The sequence below is a fragment of the Hipposideros armiger genome, unplaced genomic scaffold, assembly GCF_001890085.2.
Source record: "Hipposideros armiger isolate ML-2016 unplaced genomic scaffold, ASM189008v1 scaffold_880, whole genome shotgun sequence".
Lineage (NCBI taxonomy): Eukaryota > Metazoa > Chordata > Mammalia > Chiroptera > Hipposideridae > Hipposideros > Hipposideros armiger.
In genome coordinates, this window is record NW_017732230.1 from 248,094 (window position 1) to 273,812 (window position 25,719).

Consider the following 25,719-nt stretch of genomic DNA (forward strand, 5'->3'; position numbering starts at 1 on the left):
CCCACCCCAGCCCCAGCCCCTGGCATGGAGTCTTCTGAGACTTGGAAAGAGAGTATCTTGAATCGAGCAGGAAGTTTGCAGCATTTGGGGGCTGGGGAAACCATGGGAAGCATGGTTCAAGAAATGGACTCTTCTTTTATGTGTGGGTGTGAAAGTGTGTGCAGGCAGGGTGTGCATGGAAGCCTCCCAGGACTCAGTGTGCAAGGAGTGCGTGTCTGTCTGTCTTGTCTGGGTCTGTACAGTGGTCCTGAGGAACAGCATCACTGAACAGGGGCAGGGGCGTGAGGATAGATAGTGTTTGTGTCCCTTTATGACAAGCATTTGTCTCTTAGTTCATGTGTGAGTGTGGAGAGTGTGTGTCTATGTGTGTATGTTGGGACTTAGTGTGTGTGTGTGTGTGTGTGTGTGTGTGTGTGTGTGTGTACGCGCACGTGTGTGCAAGGAAGTCAGGACAAGATTACATGTGGACAGGGAGAGGTAAGAGGGTGAGGATTCAGAAATCCTGTCATTCCTCACCCTATCCCCCTTCTCTGAGGGGGCATTTCTGCTTAAGACCTAAACCCAGGCACTGAGGGCTCAAGAGAGTGATGTGAATATGGATTTGTCGGTGTGGACTGCTGTGTGTATGTATGTCAGAGCAGAATTATCATTATGTGGTGTGTAACCAGAGTGTGATGTCTTCCCCCCACTGTCCCACTTGACTATTGGCTGGCCAGGGCAGAAAATGGGGGTTAGAGTGCCTGTCTAGCCACCTCCCTGCTCTAGGCCTGACTCCAGTTGATTAAAAAAACAACAGCCAGCTGCCATTTGGGGGCTCCTTGGGCTCATCTGCTGGCCAGGGACAGGGCTCCAGCCTAGGGAACCCAGCAGGATGACATTTCAGCCTCCTACTAGAGAGTAAGGCAGGGCTGGACTGCTCTCCTGGCTCTCCTGGTGAGGACACACCCAACAGCCCCATGAACCACTTGCCCACGTTTCCTTGCTGCTTCTCCAGCCCCAGCTCATGCCTAGGCTGGACTGAGCCTCCTCCTTGGATGCTGTGCTTACTAGACCTACAAGGATTAGTCAAAACTCAGATCCTGACCCACTGTCGAGTGCCTGCATTGGCTCCAAATTCCCTTCCTCTCTGCACTGGGGGTGGAGGGTGGGTGTACAGCTCTATCAGGCCAACACCAAGTCACTGTGCGACCTTGGACAAATCACTGCATATCTCTGCCCTCAGTATCCTACTTCCAGGGTTGTCTCTCTGAGCTGCCAAGGAGGGAGTGAAGGGAGAAAGGCTCAGTAGAGGCCCTCTAAATGGCAAGTGCTGTGGGTGCCCCAATTGTCACCATGGCACAATCCCCTCATGGCATTTCCTCAGGCAGTTTGAGGAGCAGGGTCTGCCTGGAGAGATGGGGCTGGGCCATTTCTGGGCTGCAGGTTCTGAGCACTAATCCTTTTCCAGTGACAAGAGCTCCCAAAGCAAAACTAAAACAGATTTCTGGTTAAGAAAATGGAGGGAATAAAAGCTGACATTCCCAGGGAGGATGGAAGAATTGTGGCTCTTCTGATCATTTCTCCTCCAGCCAGGTCTCCCTGAAGGCATAACCCATCCCTGGTAGCCCCACCTGTAACAAAAATAATAAAACCCACAAAAAGGGAAAGGAAAAGCCGGCAGAACGCCAAACGCGGACTATTGTCTGCTCTGAGCAGCAGCCTGAACTCTGGGTGGCTGTTGTAAGGGAGGTCTTCATGGAGAGAGCATGAATGGTGGCGTGGGAGGCAGAGTGCCCCTCTCAAGAGCTGGGGCTCAGGGAGGGGCTGTGCTCTGAGATTCTCTAGCCCTCTGTTTCCTGGAGCCCAGAGTCAAGGATATGGTGGGATATGGACAGAACATTCTGCCTAGGAAAGGCCAAAGTCTCTCAACAGGATGGAAGGAGGGAGAAAATGGCCAATACCCCATGGAGGAGGCCCTAGGGTCTTATCCCCCAGTGAAGGGTTTCTTCTGGGTTCCATCCCCCATCTCACCCCTCCTTGACACCATCTTGTAGACCCTCCTTCAGCCAGTCAGTCACCTTTGGCAGAGCTGGAAGTTAGAAGTTAGAAAGGCACCCAAGTTCACCAGGGAAGGAGGCTGCAGAGTAGGGGAGGTGGGGGGGGGGTAGTTCAGAGGTCCAATGCTGCCCCTGGCTCATTTGCATTGTTGGGAGGGATTGGTTTTCCACGGGCTGTTTGCCTTTGGCACACAGGTCACTGGACCTCTCTGCCCCAGTTTCTCCAACTCTCCCCCCAAACAGGGACGTCCCCAGCCCTTGTGTGTTCAGCCAGATCCCACCTCCCCTCACTCCCTCAGTCTTAGCAGGAAAAAAAATACTAGCATCAGGGAAATATGATATTGCTTTTAATTTCTTTACTTATTTTTAAAGACCATTTTTCTTCCAAGAAGTAAAGAGAAGTCCTGAGAGAAAACAGTGTTCCATTTTGGGGCATTCATATCTCCACTGCCCTCAACACTCACAGTCCCACACAGCTTCCTTCTGTCCACGGACCTGGAGCTGCTGCCCCCCAAATGAGGCATGGATTGATCTGCAGTGCCCTCCTGGCTCCCTCAGCCTCTTGAATTGTTGGGAGCCTCTTGAAGCATCGTGCCCATTGTATAGTTGGGGAGAAGGATGTCCTGGGAGAGTGGCAAGTGAAGAGCCCAGGGTCATGCAATGAGAGAGAGGGGAGAGGCTGAGCAGGGATGAGGACGCTGGTCCTCAGAATGCTCATCTCCAAGCCATGAACTGTGTTAACCCTTTACATGCTTTATCATGTTGACTCCTCAGGACCACCCTGTGATTATGATAGAGGGGAAACTGAGGCCCTGAGAGGTGAGGTCACACAGTTAATAGGTGGCAGAGCCTGGGTAAGCCCCATGGCTACCTGACTCCACCATTCCTACCTGACTCCACCATCCTTGCGTCTAAACATTCATTCAATATGCTTCTTCTATAGGTGAGATAGGTCAGCAGCCCCTCTCTACTAGGTGGGGCCTGTGGAATGGCAAAGACCCCTCTCTGCTGGCCCTAAGATTCCCTGCCCAGTATGGTTGGCTTCACACAGGGATCACCCACTGTGTGCCCTGACATGTGACTCTTCCTGGGTGGGCCCTGGAAGCACTGGGGCAGGAGTGACCTCCTCAGAGGCCCTGACTGGATTGACTTTGCCAAGATCAGGTCACCAGGGCCCCTGGCCCTCTTGCCTCCTGACCAAGGGAGAGGGGAATAAAGGGTTAAGTACAGCTGCTGGTGTTTATAGAGTGGACTTCAGAGAGTGCCTTGGGCTGGGCCAAGGGGCCTCTGCTTGGTGTGCCTGTCCCCTTCTTGGCCCACGTGACTTAGGGCAAGCCCCCCCCCCAGCTTTCTAGAGCTTTCTGCATAGAGCCCAAGCTCAGACCCCCGGGCTCCGGCGGGACATCCCCACCTCCTCCCCCCAGAGCGAGAGTCCCCCGGGGAGGCTCAGAGCTGGGAAGCGGCCCCCCACCGCGGCAGAAAGCGGCCCAGTGGTCGCCAGCTGTTGGGGGACAGATGTTGGGGGAGCGGAGAGAGGAGTTCGGGGGAGGGGCCTCGGGCCGGGACCTCCGAGGCGCGGGACGTTTTAACCTCTTAATTGCTGGTTCTGTTTTTTTATGGCTTCTTCTCCTAAGAGTTTGCCTAGAAGAAATGGAGAGCAGGGGCTAGGCAGGGCTCCACCTCCAATCTCGCTTGTTTGGCCTCATAGACTCGAAGGACATCAAGGGAACGTCCTGAAAGTAAAATAATTGAACTCGGGTTTGTTTCAGCACCCTAGTTCGCTAACTTCGTCACTAACATTGGACTTCCCGCTCTGAGCTTCAGTTTCCTCATGCATAAAAAGGGTAGCTTAATAATGGGGGACGGAGTCATAGTAAGCTTGGATGGGCTCTTGCGTTGATGATCGTTCATTCAACAAATTGTTACTGAGCGCCGACACCCTATCCACGGAAAGTAGGCCGGGAGAGTGAGCCTGACTTCATAAAGGGCGTTCAGCTCCCCCCCGCACAACCGCCAGTACCCAGCTACACAGCTCCCTACTCAGGGAAGAGGGGGCGAGGAGGCGCGTGATGCCCACTCTACGCCTTTCAGCCGTTGCTAAAATGCGCAGCATCTGTGGGACACCTCTCCATCCCCAAAGCATCTTTGTCTTTTGCTCCCCGGCGCGCGCCAGGACCTAGGGAGGAGAGCGCACACGGCTGGGGGCGGAGGGGGGGGGTAGCCGCGCCCCCTAATCCCTTTGGCGCTCCCTTCACAGCTCCCGAACACCCCTTTCTTGAAGTTTCGTTGTCTCCGCCGCCAATTTCGCTGCTTCCGGAATCCCGCGGCTCGGGCCTCGCAGCCCGCCTGGGAAGGAGTCTGTCGTTTTGTCAGAGCCTCGATCCGTAAGCCTCCTCGTGCCCCTTGTTTGTGCCACTGACTCCTGCCCTGGGTGGGGAACACGCTTCAGGAGCGGTCCGCAGCGCACCCAAAACTGCGTAATGAGCCTCCCCATCCCCACCTAAGGATCCAGCGCGCGGGTGATTTCGTTGATCAAGCCAAGCTACAGCGAGCGCGACGAGATCCTAGGGCTGGGAGACAGCTCCTGGCATTTGGGGTGACACGGCGGGGTTGTTAGAGAAAGCTGCTGCAAGATCGTTCGCTGCGCCCGCCTGGAATCAAGGGGATGGGGGCACTGCAGGCGCGTAACGCGCTCTGGCGTCGCGGACTCGTGGAACTGTAAGATCAGGGGTGCGCGGGGTATCTCGGACGCGTCCCTGGTGGAGGCCGAGGAATCCTGCACAGCCAAGCGCGAGGCGGACCCGGGATCGGACACTCTCCCCCGCGCTGCGCACAGAGGCCTCAGCCAGGAGACGCAGCAGCTCCCTTCCCCCGCTTCTCCTGCTCCCTGGGGAAGCGCTTCCCTCCACCGCTGGGCACCGGGCCTTGAGCGCCGGACTTTCCAGGACCCGCGACCGCGAGTGGGTCTGCGACGTGGTCAGACCGGGCTCCTTTCCTGTTCGTACACCCGGGATCCAGCGCTTCTCATTTCGCGTCCGGCGGCTTCCGCAGGTCCTACGTCCTTTTAGCGCCTCCGCGCCGTCCTCAGCCCGGAACCCAATCTCTTTGTAGTCTTGGGCAAGTCGCTTGCCCTCTCTGAACCTCTGATTCCACGCGTGCAAAGTGGGTGCCAGTGTCCACACCTCACGTGGTTGCGGCGAAGCCGAGGGGGTGCAGTGAAAGCGTTGCACCTCAGGACCCGGGACCGCAGCAAGGGCTCAGCCCACGGCTGGCTGTTCCCACCTCTAGAAGGCCAAAAAGTGCCCCCAATCTGGACCCTACCAGACCCACAGCGGAACCTGGGGTCGGCCCCACGGCGGGAGTACACTAGGGTGGGCGGTTTCCTCTCCCATTTACTAAGAGGGACTGGGAACAGAGACCGCAGGCTCTGCTGGGCTCTCCCCAGGGGAAGCCGAGTTTCCGATGTCGGGAACCGCGTCTGTTTAGCGAGCGTTTGACCCGGCAAAGGCGCGAAGCGCAGCCTGAGCGAACTGCTTCTGGTCCGAGACAGTGTCGTTGGAGCTATGTCGGGAGCCCGGCTGGCCGAGGCCCCTGCGTTCCCGCACTGAGTTCAACCCAAGACCATTTATTCAACTGACAGTTGCTTGCGTTTGCCAAGGTAAGAGAGGCGGTAACCAGAGTGCGTTTGCTGAGCTGGTTCCTCCACACACTCACAAGCATTTCTGAATCCTCCTTCGGGTGGAAGTGTGCCGGCCCCGGTGGATGCAGAAGCAAATCTTCTTGCTCCTCTCCCAGGAATGCCAGGGGTGCAGAGGGGAGCCAAGGAACCAGACATCCACAAACTGGTGTGATCAGTGATGTTGCTGGCAGTTGTGGCACTCTTCTGGGAGAGTGAGGGCGGGAAGAGAGAACAACCTGTGCGAAGAAGCCTGGCTAGGGGCGGGGAAAGTGCTTCACAGGGGTCCATGAAGACCCGGGACTGACCTTCCATTGTGGCTGACTGGACTCATGCTTGGATGTGGGGTGGCGGATCTTAAGGAAAGTTAGGGACGAGGTGAGCCTGAGAAGATGTGGTCTGTTGGGCTTTGTAAACTCCAGGATCTTGGACTAGATTTGAAGCAGGGCAGGACAGGATTCAGTGTGCCTGCTGGAACCTTCACTGAGCTGCTCTGTGGAGGATGGGTTGCCAGGGATGGCCCTGGAAACAGCGAGAAGACCAGGGCTGAGACTGGCAGAGAGGGGTGCATGATGGGAACCTGGCCTAAGAGGGTGGCAGTGGCAGTGCCAAGGAGGAGATGGGTCCCAGGCATACTTAGGAAAGGAACCAACAGCGCCTCACGATTGGTTGGATGTGGGGTCAAGGAGGGGGAGGAGTGTGTGATTTAGGTGTCTAAGACTGAGCGGCTGGATGAGTCCTGGCACCATTCCCTGAAATAGAGGGTGCACTAGAGGAAACTGAGGCTCAGAGGGTTGGGACAGGGTCCACTAAAGAGCAAACCTTCCCTGGTGCTCAGTGGTCAGGCTTTGGGCTGACTTCTGGGACAGGGGCACAGACTCCGTGGCTTCCTGGAAGGCTCCCAGTCCGGTGGTGGAGGCAGCCACACCCAAATAGCCACACTGCAAAGGGGAAAGAGAGGGGAAAGAGGCAGCACCAAGGAAGGCTTAAGGTGGAGAGGGCATTTGACCTGGGCTTTTGTGTCTTTTTAACATTTACTGTTGGAATGTCGGGGCTCCAGAGCCTGGGACTAGCTGGTTACTTAATAGACTGCAAAGCACTGATAAATAGTAGTAGTCGTTGCTGTTATCTAGTTCAGCTCAGAGCAAGGAAAATGAGAACTCAGGGGGTTGAACAGTTTGCTCAGGGTCATCAAGCCTGTAAGTGCCTATCTGTCTATCCTTCCAAGAAACTCTGAGCTTCTCTACTGCCGGGGTACAGTTTATTCATCTTGGGTTCCTGTCCTTGCAAGCTGTGTGACCTTGTACAAGTTACTTAACTCTCTGGTCCCCATTTTCCTCATCTGCAAAATGAAGATGAATTGGGGGTAATCAACATAAAGCACTTAGAATCTTGCTGGGCACATGGGAAGTGCTCAAAGATTTGCCTATAATTATTACTAGTATATTTCTCTAACACATATGAAATATTTTAATGAACAGATTAATGTTATATACAAATGTAAGTTAATATATATATATATATATATATATATATAGAGAGAGAGAGAGAGAGAGAGAGAGAGAGAGAGAGAGAAATATAGAAAATTTGGAAAACACAGAAAAGCACCAAGAAGACAATAAAATCCATCCACCAGCTCACCTTCTAAGCAGGACATGTCTACAGGGGGTTGGGGACAGAGTGGATCCAAGTAGAGGGAAATTCGTGAGCGAGTGAAGGCCCTGAGGCCTGGAGCCTGGGTGTGGGGCAGGCCACTGGGTTTTGGAGGGAGGAGGGGTGGCCTGTCTGAGCCTCGCCATCCCCTTCCCTGCCCCGGTGTCCCGCAGCCGATTTGGGACCAAGTGCGCACGGTGTGGCCGACAGATCTATGCCAGCGACTGGGTGCGGCGGGCGCGCGGAAACGCCTACCATCTGGCTTGCTTTGCCTGCTTCTCCTGCAAGCGCCAGCTGTCCACGGGCGAGGAGTTTGGCTTGGTCGAGGAGAAGGTGCTGTGCCGCATCCACTACGACACCATGATTGAGAACCTCAAGAGGGCCGCGGAGAACGGTACCCAATCCTCCCACCCAGCATCCGCTGCACCTCTGCCCCCAGCCCTACCCCACCCCAGCACCCCAGGGACTGCCCACACTCCCATAGGGACAGGTACTCGCTTTATCACCTGGAGGCTGCGCATGGAGCCCGGGCTTCTGGCTTTACCATTTGCTTGGGAGTTGAAAGTCAGTGCTTCTCCCTGTAACTGTTTCCTTATCTGTAAAATGGGGCTAATGATAGGACACCTTCTCAAAGATAGATGAGCAGATGTGTTGTAAAGCCAGGAGGCACTCACTGAACCCTAGAGGGGATTCTCATAATGGGACAACCTACTTTCCCTTTGGACAGCTCTGGTTGGCTGGAGGGCTCACCCCTCCAGCTGTCCTGGACAGATGACAGATCCTGTTCTCCCAAACCCATCCAGCACCAGCAGCTCCAAGCTAGAGGTTTGGGGGATGGGGTTCATCCTAGAGTGTAAGGAGACAGGCCTTTGAGTCTGGAGACCCAAGCTCCAGTTTTGCTTCTGGCATGCTATGCTGACATATGAAGTTTCCCCATGTGTGCAAGATGGATGGTGGACTACAAACATCCCTAAATCTCTTCTAACTCTGATACTGTGACTCCTCAAGACACACTGGTCCAGGTCTTCCAGAGATTGTGGGGGCTGAGTCACAGGTGGGTTGGAGGCTGGAAAGTGGGAGCAGAGGCTGGGCTGTGGGCAGAGGTAGGGACCGTTTTCTTAATTCCCCTATCTGGTTCTGTGGAAGCTGCTCACTTCTCTGTAATGTGGATTATTTGATGTAATCCTTACAACAACCCTAGCAAGTAGCTGCAAATCCCCATTTTACTGGTGAGGAAACAGGCAGAGGTATCTGCAGTATGTGACTTGCCAAAGGTTACATACTAGTAAGCCTGCCTGACTCCAGGGCCCAGGCTCTCAACCACCATACTATACCACCCCACTCTTAAGCTCCAGGGCCCCTGAATCAGACCTCACCAATCAGGGGAAGCTGTTTGAATATGGCTGCCTCTATGAGTTTCATTTTCTCGTTGAAATTAGGGGCACCCTAATCCTTGTCCTGCCTGATCTCCTGGGAGACATTAATACCACCAAGTATCTGTCCCATCCCCAGTGCCTCTGGAGGGGGGTATGAACCACCCTGCCTCAATTTCCAGCCTGGGGACGAGTCAGAGATCCCCAGAGTGTACCTGGCCATGGCCACATCAGGGCCATCATTTTCTCCTGCCAGGATTGGGGCTGAGTGGGCTTAGGTGAGGAGCAAATGAAGATGGAGTGCTGTGAAGTGACCAGCAGTGGTGGTGGGCAAGTCAGCAATAGAGCTGGTATGGAATCCCAGGAGTCAGAGGTTCCCCCTACCATGGCCCATCAGTGACCCCAGACTCCTTCCATGCCTGGACCAAACAGAATAACCGCTAGTCACAGACTTGACAGTTATACTCTTGCTCCCCTAGACAGCCCCACCCCAGACTTGTACCATGCCAGGAAGCTTGAAGGCTTGGGGTCTTGGGTTTCCTTTACTGACCACCCTGCAGTTTTGGCTACTGCTTTACTTTTTAAACTTACACCACACACACACACACACACACACACACACACACACACACACTCATCCATCACAGAACATTTAGAAAAGATGATTAAGCAAAAAGAAGAAAACAAAGATCACTGCAAATGCCACCACCCATCATATGTTAGTGTGTATCTTCCCAGATTTCTTTCTGTGCATGTATGTTAGAGTGATTTTGTTTTTTTGTCCCTCGACATAGTGTTTTTCCTAATTAAAAACATATAATAAATTTTGAACAGTGGTGAACTTGCTAGTGATTTTAATTTTCTTCTTTGACCTTACTTATCTGAGTTTTCTGAGTTTTTGACAAGGAGCCCGTATTACCTTTGCATTCAGAAAAATGAGATATTAAAAATAAAATGGGAATATATTTCGTGTGATTGTAAAAGTAATATAAGTGGGAAGAGAAGAGCTAACATATACGTCAGTTAACAAAATTAAACCTTAGAGAAGTTAAGGTGACAGATGATTGTTGTAAAAACCTCCAAGGTTACAGAAATATTGAAGGCAGTCTCCATAATTGCATTCTTTGGAGGAACCATCGCTAATACCTTCCAACCTTTTTGCCTTCATCAATTTTTATAAAATTAGGACCACAACTCTCTAACCTGCTTACCTCCTATCTCCACCAATCTTTGGATTTCCCAGATTAGATAAGAGGGAGCCCAGGTTTTGTTTTTGTTTGTTTGTTTGTTTTGGGGGAGGCCTTGAGTCAGCCAGCTGTCAGAATGCTAGTGAAAGGTCTGGGGCAGGGACTTACTTCTCTCTGAGCCTCAGTTTCCACCACTTTAATGCGAGGATAATGTCACCCGTCCTCGGGGCTGTAAGAAATAAATGGCACGCCGAATGAGAAGCGTCTGGTACTAAGGGGACGCTCAGAATTGAAAGCCCCTTCCCCAAAGACTGAGCTCAGGGACTAGGACCCTGGGGTCCCCGCTCCCAGCCAACTCCGCTCCTGACCCTTCCAGGGACCAGCTCCCCCCACCCCCGTCCTTTCCAGGCTGCCACTAGAAGAGATGGGGACGCGTGATCAGCCACTTCTGTCGCCCCCAGGGAACGGCCTCACGCTGGAGGGGGCAGTGCCCTCGGAGCAGGACAGTCAGCCCAAGCCGGCCAAGCGCGCGCGGACATCCTTCACCGCGGAGCAGCTGCAGGTACCCAGGCAGGCCGCGAGTGGCCGGGTGTGGGAGGGGCGTTGGTGAGGGCGGGGCTGAGGCCTTCTGGCCCCGCCCCTCCGGGTCCCACGGGTGGCGAGGCGGGGCTGTATCGTGTCTGGGGCGTGTCCTCCAGGCTGGATCCTCTGATTGGGCCAGGGCCTTTGCGACCTCCGCGTACTTGTGCCTCACCGCCCCCCCCATCCCCGCGCTCCGCAGGTTATGCAGGCGCAGTTCGCGCAGGACAACAACCCCGACGCGCAGACGCTGCAGAAGCTTGCGGACATGACCGGCCTCAGTCGTAGGGTCATCCAGGTGCGGACGGGGGAGGGTGGGGCCCTCGGGTCTGAGGCGGGTCCCAGGGGCCTGGGGGCGGGTCCTCGAGCAATTGGCGGGGCTGCGGAGCCAAGGTCTCCGGGGCACGTGGCCGCGTTCCTCTGGAGGCAACGAGGCAGCCCCGCCTGGAGTCCCCCAGCTGCGCGTCCGACCCTTTTCTGCGAAGCTGAAGGTGCTGAGGCTGTCGTTCCAGGTGTGGTTTCAAAACTGCCGGGCGCGTCATAAAAAGCACACACCGCAGCATCCTGTGCCGCCCTCCGGGGCGCCTCCGTCCCGCCTCCCTTCCGCCCTATCCGAAGACATCCACTACTCCCCGTTCAGCAGCCCCGAACGGGCGCGCATGGTCACTCTGCACGGCTACATTGAGAGTAAGTGACCGCGACACGCAGGCCGCTCAGCTGGCTGGAGAGAGGGGCTCAGAGGAATGCGCGCGGGCGGCGAAGGTGTGGGGAGGCCTTACCGAGCCTCGAGCCTCGTGGGTGAAGATGCGGACTCCGCAGTTACTTGGGCCTAAGGATTGGGACGAGGGGTTAAGTTCCCTGGTTCTGCCTCAGTAAAAGCAAGCTATCCAGCCCTGTAAAAAGTAGTTTCCAAGCACCCACTGTGTGCCAGAGCCCCAGGACTAGGGAGGGAACAAGATGGATGAAGTCCCTGCTCTGGTGGAAGCTTGCCTTCTGGTGGGAGACACAATGCCGAACAAGAACCAGATAGATGAGCATGTGGTTTTCATTGTGATGATTCCTGTAGAAAAGGTGCTGGATGGGAGTTTTGAGATGCCGCCTCTCAGCAAGCTGAGGCTGGAAACACGGGTAGGGTTAGTGAGACACAAGGAGTGGAGAGAGAGAGGTGTGCCCGGTGGTAGAGGAACATAGTGTAGGTGGGCCTGCAGCCTGCCCGCGGGAGCGTGATGGCATTGGGTGCATTTGGGATCTCAGAAGAAGGCCAGTGTGGTGGGAATACCCAGGGCTGTGAGGCTATGGGCAAATCACCCAACTTCCTTGAACTTCAGTTTCCTTATCTGTAAACTGGGACATTAATAAAGCCTACGTCACAGGGTTGTGAGAACCCACTCACTATTTAATAAGCATTTTTTTGAGTGCCTTCTGTGTTCTGAGCACTCGGATACAATGTAGAACACAATAGACTAAATAAAGCCCATGTGCTCCTGGGGCTACTCCAAAGTGGGAAGTGGGTGGAGAGATAATAAACTAATACAGGAGGGAAGGCAGGAATGTCAGTGGGGACTGAGAACTGTGGGGGAGATAGGGGTTGGTCATGTGGAGTGACCTTTGAGCAGGAACCTGGACGAGAGAGGGATTAGCCTTGTGCATTAATGGGGGATGAACATACAGTGAATCTGCTACTGATCAGGTGCTTATCACAAATTTTTTCCCCCTTTGAGGTTGTTTCCATTGGTTGTTTCCTCAAAGCTGGGCATGACCAGAAAAATAGAGGTGACTACAATATATTTACAAACTCAAATCCTCCCTTCTCTGGCTTCAAGTAAAAGGAAGAGAGAGAAGGGACGTCAGACAGACCTTGCTATTTACTTAGCCCCTGCCATGTGCCAGGACCTAACCATGTTTCTAGACATCAGAGATAGCTATTCCATGATACAGATGAGGAAACCAAGGGACCGCAGTAGTTAGTGGGAGCTTAACGATTGAGTGTGGGCTTTGGTATCAGACCGTCAGGCTTAAAAGCCCATCCCTGCCACTTCCTAGCTGTGTGACATTGGGCAAGCTTCTCAGCTTCCCTGAGTACCAGTTTCCTCATCTGTAAAAACAAGGACAATAAGATTACCTCTCTCAAAGCAGTGTTGTGAGCATCAACTGAGACTATTGACTTCACGTCTTTAGCATTTAGTAAGTGCTGGATACGTATTAGCTGTTCTTCTGACGGTGACGGTGGTTTGGTTGTGCAGAGTCCTGCCTTTTGTACTACGCTGCCAGTTGGAAACTGTGTCTCTTTTTGTCTTGTTCCATTTCTGAACCATCTGCTCAGTAGGAGGGACTTTTTCTCCCTTTCTTTTCTAAACAATGACTTATTTGCTGCAAAGAGCCCGTTGAAGATCTAGTCCATCCGTTAAAGGCGACAAGGACCAGGGGCTCTGTAGGTACCATGAATCTGGGCTACCAGCTAGCATTTGCTGCGGAGTTGGGAAGGATTTAAGAGACCCCCTTGGGAGGGGACCATGGCCTCCAGAGTCATGCCAGGACTCTGCCTACATACTTGGTTGACTAAAGCCTAGATCTGTCTTTGTTGCCTAGAGAAGGAGCTGAGGTGCCCTTTCCTTTTCACCTCGAGGTGGACCCCAGCTCGGGCAAGAGGTATCAAGGGTGTTTGGATCTGCTGACCCTTGTTGCATGACTGAAGGTCCCCTCAGCAGTTTGCTTTGTAGCTAACTGAGTTTCCTGGAGCCTTAGAGCTTGGAAACTGATAACAAGCTTTGGAACCAGAACCCAGAAAAATGCACACACATGCGTATTTTTCCATGTCATCTCAGGCTGTTCGAGGACTCCTAGGACTCCCCAGGTTAAGAATCCCCAATCTTATACAACTGCTTTATTCTACAGAGAGGGAACTGTGGCTCAGGAAGGCGCAGCGGCTGGTCCCAAGTTACTTGTCAACTATAAGTCGAGGGCTCTTTCTCCTGTTACCAAAGCTGTTGAAGTGCTGGGGAGACAGAGGCCATGGACTTCTCTACTATAGCGATAAAGAGAGGGAAACATGAGAGATTTAGGTCAGACGCAAGGATGAACTTTCCCCCACAGTTATAGATGTTAGAATAGGGTGCGGAGATTCATTTAACAAACACTGAACGAGCACCTACCAAAGGCCATGCTTCATTCTAGGTACTGGAAATCCACAAAGATCTAGAATCTAGAAAACAGACAAAAATCCTTGCCCTCGTTGGAGCTTGCATTCTAGTTGGCAAGGACAGATAACATCAAATACAAATAAAAATATACAGCAAGTCAGGCTATGGTAAGTACTAAGGAAGTAAAATAATGCTGGAAGGAAGGCATGGAGGATGGAGGTGAGTGTTGGCGTTAGGTCGCAATTGTAAGTAGGGGGGTCAGAGCGAGCATTCTTGCGTGTAGAAGGTGTTCAATACATATTCATTTATGAGTGTTTGTTTATCAGTGAGCTGGACAATTATCATATAGTATCCTCTAGCACTCCATAAAGACTTTCACATAGAGCATTACAACCGACCCTACTGAAATTTTGCCCAGGGCCAACTAACTGGTAAGTAGCAGAGGAGAAACCGGTCCTAAGGCTCCAGCCTACGGAGCACAGGGCAGGTGGGATCCTGCATGGAGGCTGGGTGTGGGCTCCAAGGTGTCCTCTCGTCCACAGGTCAGGTACAGTGTGGGCAGGTGCACTGCCGGCTGCCTTACACCGCGCCCCCCGTCCACCTCAAAGCCGATATGGATGGGCCGCTCTCCAGCCGGGGTGAGAAGGTAAATGGAGCCAGGTGGGGTCTTGGGGCTCAGAGCCATCCTGCTGGGCATGGGTTTCGGGCGGCATTCCTCGTCTGAGCAGGCACCATACTGCTTTGTGGCAGAGCCTCTCTGCCCAGCGTACTCAGGCCCCCACTGTGCCCCCAAGGAGGTCACTGTAGCAGAGGCAAGTGTATTCCATGTGCATGGGCACCCCAAAAGCCTCCTTGCAGACCCGCACTGATGGCTGGCCTTCTCTTTTTCAGATTTGTGAATTTAGTTACTTTGCTCAAACTTTGCGTTTCCAGAGAGGGCTCATATCACACAGCACCCTGCCTCCCGCTATCCCTGGTTCTTCCTACTTCCTTCTTTTTATTCCTGTCTGTTGAGAGTGCATATCCTGAGCTGGTGGGGCCCGGGATAGCAGGCCAGCGAGTAACCTTGGTCAAATGGCAAGGCCTCCTCTGTGGAATCTGGGTCTCTGATTGTCTCCAGCATTAGGTCTGAATGTCCAGAAAGGTGCTTAGGAATCAGCTAGTCCAGTGGCTTATGAGCTTTGTTTTTAAGCACTGGGACCCTTTGTTGAATCTTTTCCATAACCCACAGTGCAGATGAAAGGGGATGGAGTTGCTCTGGGTGAAACCGCAGAGGGAGTCAGCCCCCTACCTCCCTCTCAGCTCCAAGATACCTCCCAGGTAGCCTGAAAGTCACAGCTCTAAGACCTTCCCCCATTTTTAAAAAGGAGGAAGTTGAGGCCCAGGTAGCTTAAGGTCACAGAGACTGAATGAAAACCTGTGCATTTATTCATTCACTTTTTCATTTATTCAGCTGACATTTGCTCTATGTACTGACTGTGCCCACGGGCCCCAGGTCAGTTGGCAGGAGCACGGAGATGAGGAAAGCATGATCCCTGACCTTGAGGAGGCCACAGTCTGGAGGGGGAGGCACACCCCAACAGTTATAACACGGTGTGATCAAACTATGATGGGGGAGCCAAGGGCGCTGGGGAGTGGAGGGTAGGGGCGTAGACCAGGAGAGATGAAAGCAAGACTTCCTGGAGGAAAGCAACATCTGAGCCGAGGCCTGAAGGTGGAATCAGTTTGTGAGGGAAGGCATGGGCCCTCATGGCTGTGGGGGAACGCTGAGCAATTCAGTGCTGCTGGCACACAGCCTTGGGAGAACAGTGAGGGGTGGCGGGGAGGGGCCAGGTGGAGGAGGATGGACTTTGCCCAGGGCGGTGGGGGGCCCTTGAGGCCTCTTTAGGAAACATACTGTAGTGGTCCTCAGAGAGGCGGGGAGAGCCCCAGGAGTCAGGAGTCAGCAGGTGTGGGGGGCCAGGGAGATAGGGCTGGGCCTTCAAGCTGGAAGGGCCCCCAGGGGCCCCTGAGTCCAGAGTGCAGTGTTGGTGTAATTCTCAGAATCACCTGGGCAGGTTGTAAGATGCAGATTCCCCAGCCTCGCCCCTAGGGAGCTGATGGGCAGGTGTGGGGCGGGGCTCAGGGACCTGTGAGTGTGATACCCAGCCCATGTGATTGTGGCAGGCAGCTAGAGGTGGAGACCACCCCTCCAGGACAGCCGCTCTTACTCTGCCTCCTGATTGAGCACCTGCGGTGTGCTACGCCCTGTGCTGGGCTGCGTGGGTGAAAGTATAGGGTGAGGAGGTACAGACAACCTAGCTGGACAGATAGATTTACCAGTAACTGGCAGTGCTCAAGGCAGAATCCTGTAGCACCTGGCGGTGGGTGGGCATGCCCCGGGAACGTCCCCTGCGGACTGTCAGGCTCACAGTAGGAGCTGCTGCTTGTTGAGCAACTCCCCTGTCCACGGCAGGCACTTTACACGCACTGTCTGCGTGACACTTCCCAAGCACTTCGTGGGTGAGAGGATGGCATCCTCATGGTAAAGATAAGGGAACAGAGGCTCAGAGAGGTGACCCAGCTTGTCCAGGGATGCGGTGAGTCCGTGGGACTCGCAAGGCGGCCTAGCTCAGTAACCACTTCCTTTCGTGCAGCCCTTTCCAGTTGACACAGTGCTCTCTGACCTCACCCTCCACAGCCTCTCTGGGAGGAGGATTCCTGTTGACTCCGTGTCACACCTGCAGACGCTGAGGCTCAGACAGGCCACACACACAGCACGGCAGGGCTGGCCTACATCTTAGGATTGTCTGCCTTGGAGCGGCCTTTCTGCTGCAAGAAAGCATTCATCCTATCAGACCTGGCACAGGGACGGCAGAGGCCAGTTGGCACGGTCCCTGTCCTCAGTGTGTGGCTTAGAGCAGGAGGTGGGCACCTAGACCCCAGGGTGACAGGGCAGTTGAGGTGAGGGACAAACATGGCTTTTGAGGACCCAGAAGAGGGAGTGAAAGATCTAGGGGAGAGGCAGGGGATGAGAAGACGGGCATTCTACTTCGGGAGAAGAGCGCATGCTAGGCACAGAGGCGTGGAGGAGCCTGGGTTCGAGGGACCGAGGGGTGTTTAGTGTGGCTGAGGCCCAGGGAGGCGGTGGGGGGGGGAGCTGACGGGTCACATAACGAAGGGCCTGGACTGTAGGGGGAGGGGCTTGGGCGTTATCTGGAGCGCAGGGAGCCTTGGAAATATTCCGGGCTGCGCTCAGAGCTTGGAGGTGAGCCCATGCCTTTTGGTTGCTCAGCTAAGCTTGTGGTTATGTCTGGTTCAGCTTGAAGGCTGAGACAAGCTGGGGTCTGGCAAATTTGGCTGTAGAAGTTTTCTGGCCCCTGGGTTTGATCGCTGAGCCAGAGTTCTCTCTTGCTGGGTTGTGTCCCCAACTTCACATCCAGCAGCTCTGCAGAAAAATGTCTGCCCCTCTTTCACGACCTTCTGCCTGTCACTGTCTGACCTTCCTGCCACTCCTGGGGACCTTTTCTGTCCAGATCTTGCCAAACCCATGGGGCTTGGTGGGCTGTGTATAGTCAGCTGGCGCAGGGCTTTCTCCCAAGTACCCCCAGGCCTGAGCCAGCCTAGCTGTGAGGAGACTCACATGAACCCACTCATCAAGACCAACACTGGCCCGGTCAGGAGAATGGTCTCTGAGCATTCGGGGATAGCACCCTCTGCCCCCACCACATCATCTGTTGGCCACACATACCTGTGAGTTTCCAGAACCACTTTCTTCCTGGTCATGGCCTCTGATCCCACAGTTTCAGAGCTTGGAAGGCTTGTGGAAGATCAGGGCCAAACTGTTATTGATCACATAGAGAGACTGAGGCCCATGTGGGGGAAGGTCTTACCAGAGTCATTCCTCTCAAGAGAGCTTCTTTTAATAAGAACCCAAAGCCAGGCATCCTGGAGGCCGGAGGAGAGCACTGCCCGAGGCTGGGTGAGCGGGGTAGGCGATGTGGTATGAGCTCTGAGTCAGGCAGGCTCTGAATCCCAGCTCTGCCACCTTCTCACTCTGAGACCCAGGAACACAATTAACTTCTCTGAGCCTCAGTTGCTGCATCCACCAAATGGGGATGATAATAGGTCCCACCACCCAAGCTTATGGCTGAGAGCAGATACAGTGATGTATGTAAAGAGCCTAGCAGGTGCCCGGTACATAGAAAGTGTCCCGGGGATGGTGGTTATTGGTGTGATTACTCTGACGGAGGCCATCACCACTGCTTTCCTCCCTCTCCTCCTCATGGTAACTGATCTGAGCACGTAACAGTCCTGATAAGAAAATGGCTGTGTGGCCGTCCCCACGTGTTGTCCCTGGGCCACTTGAAACCTCCTCCTAACTTCACTGTGAAAAGGCACATCCCATTGACCATACAGCCAGTAATCCTTGACCTGAACTTCAGGGAGCTGGCTGTGTCAGTGGCAGTAAGAGGTGAGCCAGGTGCTTTAGGTGGGAGAGGAAGGACAGGGGCAGACATTCCCTGACCACCCACTTTGTGTCAGGCACCTGGCATGTCTGAGCCACCTACCTGCCCCTCTGCTTTGTGAAGAAAAAGTGCCCAGGAGGTGCTCGGCCCATCGCCTGGTGCAAAGTAAGCTTCGATGGCTGCTGCCGGGTGGCCCGGAGAGGTAGAGGCTGTGGGATACGGTGAAGAGAGCTCGCTCGGGCCCAGGCTTGGGCTGCAGTGCTCAACGCGCCTCTCCTCGGCGGTGTGATCGCGGGTTCACTGATTTTCACCTCTCTGAGCCTCTGTGCCCTCCCCTGTAAAACGGAAATAATGGTGTTGAGGCGAGGTTTGAGGCGAGGCTTCCATGAAATCATGCTTCTCAGGCACTTGACGCCGTGCCGGGCGCAGGGCCCAGCAAGCATTTGCTGCTGCTTTTGTATCTCACCGAAGCCTCCCCGTGCTGAGAGAGAGGTTTTGTCATTCCCATTTTACAGATGAGGAAACAGGCTCAGAGAGGGGAAGTGAGTTGCCCAAGGTCCTACAGCAAGTAAGTGACCGAGCCAGGATTTGAAGGCAGAGCGGGACCCTGAGCCACCCGCATTTTCCGTGTCTTCGAGGACCTCTGGGGGGCTGCCAAGTGGGGCGGGCTCTGAGCTCAGCCACCTTCCCTGCTCTCCTTCTGCAGGTCATCCTTTTTCAGTACTGACGCTGCCAGCACTTCCGTATCTGTCCATGGGCATCCCACAGCTGCCCCTCAGCCGCTGAGATCCAGTGTCCGAGCCACTGCCAGGGATCTACCCACCCTCATCTGCCATCCCGCCCACCACCAGCTGGGCCCCTGGGCCTGGCCATCCCCTCTCCTGCTGAGAACCAGAACCCGCCAGGAGCACCTTGGAGTCCTCCTCTTGGAAGGCACAGCTCTCTGAAATTTGGAATCAGGGTGAAAACAACAGCCAGTTTTTTCCATTTAGACAGGACTCATCTTCAACATAGGCTGATCACAATAGCAAAAGGCAGAACTGAATTGTGCAACGCCAACAGCCTTCTAATTTACAGGTTTTCTTTCCTCCCATGTTGGCCTTTATTCACTACTTCCTTGGAACCATCTCCGAATTCTGAATAGCCAACAACCCCCAATGTTATCCACTCTGTTGCTTTTGTCTGGAAAACTCTACAGTGTCTGTGGGATGTCCCCAAAGGAAAGCTATGTTCTAATTTTATCATTTCCATCTGTCTGGTTGTGTCAAGCTAATTCAGAGAGAGAAGAGACACTGACCAACCCTGAGAGCCCCAGCAGGGCAGAGATGGAGGCCTGCCCAGACTGGGAGGCAGGGAGCTGGGGAGGAAGGCTGGGGGTACAAAGACCCCGATTGGTTTGGAGTTCAAGGGGAAGGAGGCGGCACATTGGGCTGAGAGAGGAAAGAGAAAACTCGGGGTGTGTATGGGAGACCCTCCTCACACCTAGTTACATATATATACAGGCGACATAGCAAAGATGGTGTTTGATCTGTGTGATGACATTTCCGAATGTTTGGGCAGGTTACAATTGGGGGCCCTTCTTGGTCACTTCTTGACTCCTGGTAGGGGTGCTTGGGCCATGTCTTCTTTGGGAGGACCACTCATAGAGGGCTGGGGAACAGAGCAGGGAAATGGCGGTCAGCATGTTAATTCTGGACCCATCTCTGAGTAGAGAGAGGGTGCCCACTGCCTAGGTGAGCGTGCCAACCCCAGGATTCCATGTGGTACCTTCAGGCTCTCCCACCCACTCCTGAGAATGGAGGCCAGACACAGCTGTGCTCACATCTACCCTGTCCTGCTGTAGCTCTTCCACCCCAAACAAAAGGGCTTGGGCTACACAAGACCATGATTTATGTTTTCAGGGGATGCCCATTTGTCCCAAGTTTATCCCGTCGTTTTACAAGTACTTGGTGTCCTGATGCATTTCCCACTAGAGGCTGCTAGTAAGCATGTTTTAGCCCAAGTCCTCCTTCCGGCTCTGGATAACCTGATATGTTGCTTTTGGAAGGAGACTCTAGGACGGGGAAAGCAAGTCCATGGCACGTGTATCAGCCATCCTGGTTTTTACCCATGGCAGACATTGCTAATCAATCACAGCACTCTCTATCTTACTGAGCTTGGATAAGGTTGCAGAATCCACATGCTCGAAGTTGGCACTTAAAATGAAAGCTTACATGCCATTCTTGCTCTGGGACCTGGAGAAAGGCGAGACCTGGGTGCAGCCCAAGAAGAAAACCTGCCGCCTTTCTCTTCTGAAGATGGTGCCTGCTGACTCAGGGCAGAGAGAAGTACCACTGATAATGTGGTCGGTACAGCTCAGTTCAGAACTCATCCAGTGAATGGCGCGTACCCGGCCCGTGCTGATGTTAATAGGAGTGGCTTAGGCTTGATGCCTGGCCTTGGGGAACTCTAATACTTCCTTCAGTTTTTGCTCCTGAGGTCCCAAGCACAATCATGTAGTCGGTGGTCAGTTGAGCCCTGCCCAGGGTTGCCCAGTACCTAGTCTGCCTTGAGCCTCCCACCAGGGTCTGTTCTTCACGTGGATCACGTGGTCATAGCATGTTGCAGTTCAGACATGTCTCCACTAGCCTATTAGAGCAGCCTGGGAACGTACAGGCCATCAAAACTATTTATTTAAATACAAAACACAAGGGGGAAACACACACGGAAAAAAATTGTAAGCACTTTTTTGTAAAACCAATGTCTGTTTTGTTACATACCTTTCATGTTGTGCTTTGTAAATGTCTTATTTGTGTAATAAATAAAGTTAATACAAGTAGAAGTGCTGGCACTTACATCCAGAACGCAGTGGGATTCCATTTCTTTCCTGCTGTCTGGCGAAGGGCTCAGGCCCCTGGGCAGTCTCCTTCCTGGAAAATTGGTACTGTTTCCATTAGTACACTGAGTATCATGAAGGCATGGCAGTGGGTTTCTTCTCTAATCTAAGCTTTGTAGGAAATCAAGCTGGCTGTCCTCCTCCATCCTGCTCCTGAACACGCGTGGTTGGCTGAGCCCTTGGAGAAGGGCCCAGCCCACTCTGCCCCAGAGGGGGTCTCAGTCTGGCAAACAAACAGGTCCCCCCAACTTGCTGTAGCGCCGACAGGGGACATTGGAGTGCACTATTATCATATTAGAAGTTCACAGACTAGGTGCAAAAAACAAGGTACTGGGGGGCTGGGAAGGGAGGCACAGAGGAGCCTGTTTGGAACATGGAGGAGAATTTGACAGAGTGACGTGAAGGCGTCTGGGCTTGAGCGTTGGCACAAGTCTGGGTCTCATACTGGCCTCGTGGGGTTCCAGAGCCACCATGTAATCTGGGGAGTGAGAGAGAGCACCTTCCAGCTGGTGCCAATATTTTTTTTTTTTTTAAGCAGCGGAACAGTTTGTTCAAGCCAGAGCTCGCGAGGAGGGGAGTGGAGCAGCCCTGCCTGGGGCATAGGCTTCTCCACAGCCTCCCACCTGCCCTGCACCACGGCGCCTGCAGAGCTGCTTGTAAACCTCCGCTCAGGGTGTACATGGTCATCACCCCTTTCGTGGCCCCTCTCTTTATTAGTTGTTGCACCCCATCCCCCAACTCTAACCCATCTCTGCCCCTTCCCTCTCCACTCTTCTAATCCATTTATCAAATGTTGATTTAGATATATGTGTATCTTTGAAAGTAGTTTAGTTTTAGGTGTGTGTGTGTGTGTGTGTGTCTTCACATGAATGTGCCTTCTGTTTTCAAAACCCAGTTTGGAAACCCCCAGTGGAGCTCAACCCTGTCATTCTGCAGAGGTGACTGTTGCCTCAGAGGAGAGAGGAGACCCCCCAGGACCCCTTCATGGTGCAGCTGGGAGGGTCCAGGCCTCTCTCTGATTCCTGGCTCTGCCCCCAGCATGCCACCTCTGGCTCCCTAGTTTCAGGCCAGTTTCCTGGCCCTCCTAGGCCTGACTCCCTCTCCTGGGCAGCTCTTGGTGAGCCAGGGGACAAGGCACGGGGGGGGGGGGGGCTGCAGGATCCAGCAGCCTCTAGGGAGGGACAGTTATGTAAAGATCCAGGAGGCTGTGGCCCAAGTGTGGCCCTAGAACATGTCACCGCTTCGTCTTCTGGCTTTCAGCTGACACATGTGATCTCCGGGGTGTGATTTTGAGGAATAATTACTCTGGATGCACAGCTAAGATTATTCTTTAAAACCAGCACATATTGAATACCTGCTAAGTGCTAGCTCCTGTGTTATCTTGTTCAATCCACACAGCTACCCTATTGTTTTCAGCAGCATTTCCCCCATTTTACAGATGAAGAAACAGGCTCAGAGAAGTGAAGTGACTTGCTCAAGATTACATGACAGCTGTGGCTGAGCTGGAATTTGGCCCTAGGTGTGTATGATGCCACAGCCATGTTCGTTCAATGCACTATACCGACTCCATACTTAGGGTATGAGGCTCAAGTCGGGGAGCTGCCAAGAGGGAGAGGCAGGCAGTCCTGGATAATCATTCCTGGGCCTACCAGAAGGTACCAGAAAGACTGTGAGTCTTTACAGTCATCCCGTCCTACTGCCCTGTGAGACCAAGACCAGTAAGGCAGGCAACTCAGTGTAGTAAAACAAACAAAGAGTCTGGGCTTTGTCCTCAGAAGGACTTGGATTGAATTGCTGTGTGACCTAGGGTAAGTCACTCAATCTCTCTCAGCCTCAGATTCCCCATCGGTAAAAGGTGATGCTAAGCCCTCCCTCGCAAGCCTGTTGTGAGGAGCAGAAATACACACACACTGCCTACACACATTAGTTGCTGATTTGATTACATATATCTATTATTACAAGGTGATGGTTTCTCAAACTTCCATGTGCATCATGCATACCTGGGAGTGAAAATTGCTAGACCCCATTCCCAGAGATTCTGATTGGCAGGTCTAGGGTGGGGCCCAGGAATGCCCGGTTCCCAATTTGTGCAGGGGATTCTGATGCAGGTGAAACCAGGAGCCTGTTCCAAGAAGTAGTCTATGGAAAGCACTCTTGAGGCCACTGACTGCAGAAAACCTTTATTCATGAGTCAAAAGTTATGGTCTGGAACTACAGCCTGCCCCCTGGGCCAGCCAATGCCAGCAGAGCAGAAGGAAACCTGGCAGAGGCAGCTGCAGTGCTCACAGCTTGGGCCTGTGACCCACGATCTCGTCCCAGCCCTTACGACAGGTCCGGATGATCCATTCATGCTCGTCGTCATCTGCAAGGGAAGAGGGAGAGCTGGTCATGCCTGGGGCTTGCTGTCCTTTCCCTGCGTGGGGGGGTGAGGGGGGTGGGGGTGTTGGGGAAGACCCCCAGGTGGGGTCCCGGGATGCAGGTGCATTGCAGTACAGGGGAGTGGCTTTGGTGGCCGGTCTCTTTAGCTCCGTGTTGGGAAGGAACAGACCTTTCATTAAAACCAGATCCTTCAGTCGCTTGTGAGTGCCTGGACTTGGGGAAATGGAACACAAAACGGTTTATAGATGGCGGATGCTGCTGATGGAGGCAGGTGTGACACTGAATGGCCACTCTGAGCTGGGCAGACCTGACAGGCACTCAGAGGGCACGTGCCCAGTCTGACATCCACACACGGCACCCCCAGGACAGTCCGGGACTTGCCGGCAGTGCTAGGAGCTAGACCCTTCAGATCTCAGTTTCCTTTCTGGGCTTTCTGGGCTGGACCCTTCCAAGTACCTGCGGTTCCCCAGGGAGCTGACACCCTCTGTTTACTCAGGTCCTTTCAATGGGGAATGGAGAGGAGCTGATGTTCTACGCACATTTATCTCCTTTAATTTAATGCTCGTAACCAAATGATGGCAGCGATCTCACCATTGCATGACGGACAAACAGGATCAGAGAGGTCAAGTCCACAGCCACAGGCTTAGTACGTGGAAAGCCCAGAACTTAAACCTAGGGTTGTCTGACTATAATATAAGCCTGGGCTGTGTTTTGAACCTCAGAGAGAGCTGAGTGAAACACATTCTTCAGCCCCGAGCACATCACCGTCGTCTCTCGGTGCCAGGCCCCTCTGCGGACTGGCTTTACTTTTCCCCTTTATCCCCAAATCCACACCCAGCCCCTCCTCCAACCACGACAGAGACTAATGGTGGGATATATGCCCCTAAAAATGCACGCAGCTCTGTAAAATATGTACTGTTGTTTTGTGTGCAAATGTGGTTTTAATTTACACAAATGGCATTGTGCTGTGAATTTCATTGTCTCACTTTTTTCACTCAACGCTGAATTTTTAAGATCTATTCTTGTCGCTACAAGTACATCTAGTCGTTTGCTTCTTGTGTGTGTTCTATGCAGCTGAGTAGCTCTGAATGAGTGAGGTCCACCATGTCCTGTCCTCACCAGCTCTGCTCAGCTCCTGTAGACTCATGCCCATGGCTGCTTCTGTGGAGTCAATCATCTCATCTTCCTCTTTTCCTCTGCCTTCTAATTTCCAAGCGTTATTGTCTTTTCCAAAGAACCCTGCCTTCTCAGGATGTGCCCGAAATAGAATAGTTTCAGTTTTGTCATTTTTGCCTCCAGCGATGTTTCAGGCTTAATTTGCTTTAGGACCCACATGTTCGTCTTTCTGGTGGCCCAGGGTATCCATAGTGCTCTCCTCCAACGCCATATTTCAAATGAATCCTTTTTTATTTTTTTCCTGTCAGCCTTCTTCACTGTCTAGCGTTTGCATCGGTACATAGTAACTGGGGGTACGAGGGTGTGGGTGACCTTGGCCTGGGTCTCTAATACACCTCTTTGCTCTTGGTGATCTTTCCTAATTCTCCTATTCCATAGCTGCCTCTTCCTCTTCTCCTTGTCCTTTTTCTTCTTCCTTTGCTTCTTACTGCTGCCTAATTGTCCATATAGGCTTTTGTCTGTCCTCCCAGGGGTGGAAACACAAGTTGCCTCTGCCTCCTGTTACCATGAGTAATGGTGGGGAACAGGAGTAGGCCAAGTGTGGCTCACGAGCCACATGCAGCTCTTTGGGTACATTCCATCTCAAAAGTTTGCCGACCCCGGTGGGAACAAACATTCTTGGGCACATCCCTTCATGGATCAGTGGGAGAATTTCTCTGGGGTTATATTCCAGGAGTAGGGTCACCAAATTGTATACGTACTCCATTCACCAGGACTCCCAGCTAAGCCCACGTTCTTTCTTAGCGCCATGCTGCCCGCCTGATGTACACCCGCCCCCCAACCCCCCGCCCCGGCCCCATTCTTGCGTCCCTTCTGTGCTGTGCCCTGGGTCAAAGAGACTAGCCCACACCGCCGCCCTCAAGCAGTTCTCAGGGCCGTAGCACTAGAAGAGCCTTCGCCTCCTCTCCTTACCCAGTGCCTCCCGCTTAAGAGATGGGAGGATGGCACGACCCATCCTCCTTGGGTGACAAATGGTGGTAACTAGGGAACAAGGGGCCTCCCTGAGAGCTGAAATGTTGGGGGCCAGCGGAGATCCTGTCCTCTGAATCAGATCCCCCTGCCCACCGTCCTCTTCTGTGAAAGCACCAGGCACAAGATCAGGGAGATGGAGGCTTATTGACAGCCTACTGTGTGCTCCATGCTTTATAAACACCAGATCTCATTGAATCTGTGATAGCCCAGTAGCGTAGGGGAGAT

The 25,719-nt window shown here is 53.3% G+C and overlaps 2 protein-coding genes across 5 annotated transcripts in view; one reads left to right on the forward strand and one right to left on the reverse strand.

The window, feature by feature from the left end:
* LHX6 (LIM homeobox 6) overlaps positions 1-20,910 on the forward strand; it is a 24,787-nt gene extending 3,877 nt beyond the window's left edge. Inside the window, exons 5-10 of one of the 2 annotated variants that reach the window (XM_019630022.1) lie at positions 7,539-7,759; positions 10,387-10,487; positions 10,707-10,802; positions 11,017-11,191; positions 14,187-14,290; positions 18,799-20,910. In XM_019630022.1, coding sequence (XP_019485567.1) covers positions 7,539-7,759; positions 10,387-10,487; positions 10,707-10,802; positions 11,017-11,191; positions 14,187-14,290; positions 18,799-18,819 — 718 coding nt within the window. In that variant the 3' untranslated portion in view covers positions 18,820-20,910. The remainder of the gene's footprint in view (positions 1-7,538; positions 7,760-10,386; positions 10,488-10,706; positions 10,803-11,016; positions 11,192-14,186; positions 14,291-18,798) is intronic. The other variant, XM_019630023.1, reaches the window with a different exon arrangement.
* A 2,216-nt stretch (positions 20,911-23,126) lies between these two features.
* Positions 23,127-25,719, reverse strand: part of MORN5 (MORN repeat containing 5) — a 36,191-nt gene continuing 33,598 nt past the window's right edge. For 2 of the 3 annotated variants that reach the window (XM_019630028.1, XM_019630026.1), the window contains exon 5: positions 23,127-23,329. In XM_019630028.1, the coding sequence (XP_019485573.1) occupies positions 23,250-23,329 (80 nt within the window). In that variant the 3' untranslated portion in view covers positions 23,127-23,249. The remainder of the gene's footprint in view (positions 23,330-25,719) is intronic. The other variant, XM_019630029.1, reaches the window with a different exon arrangement.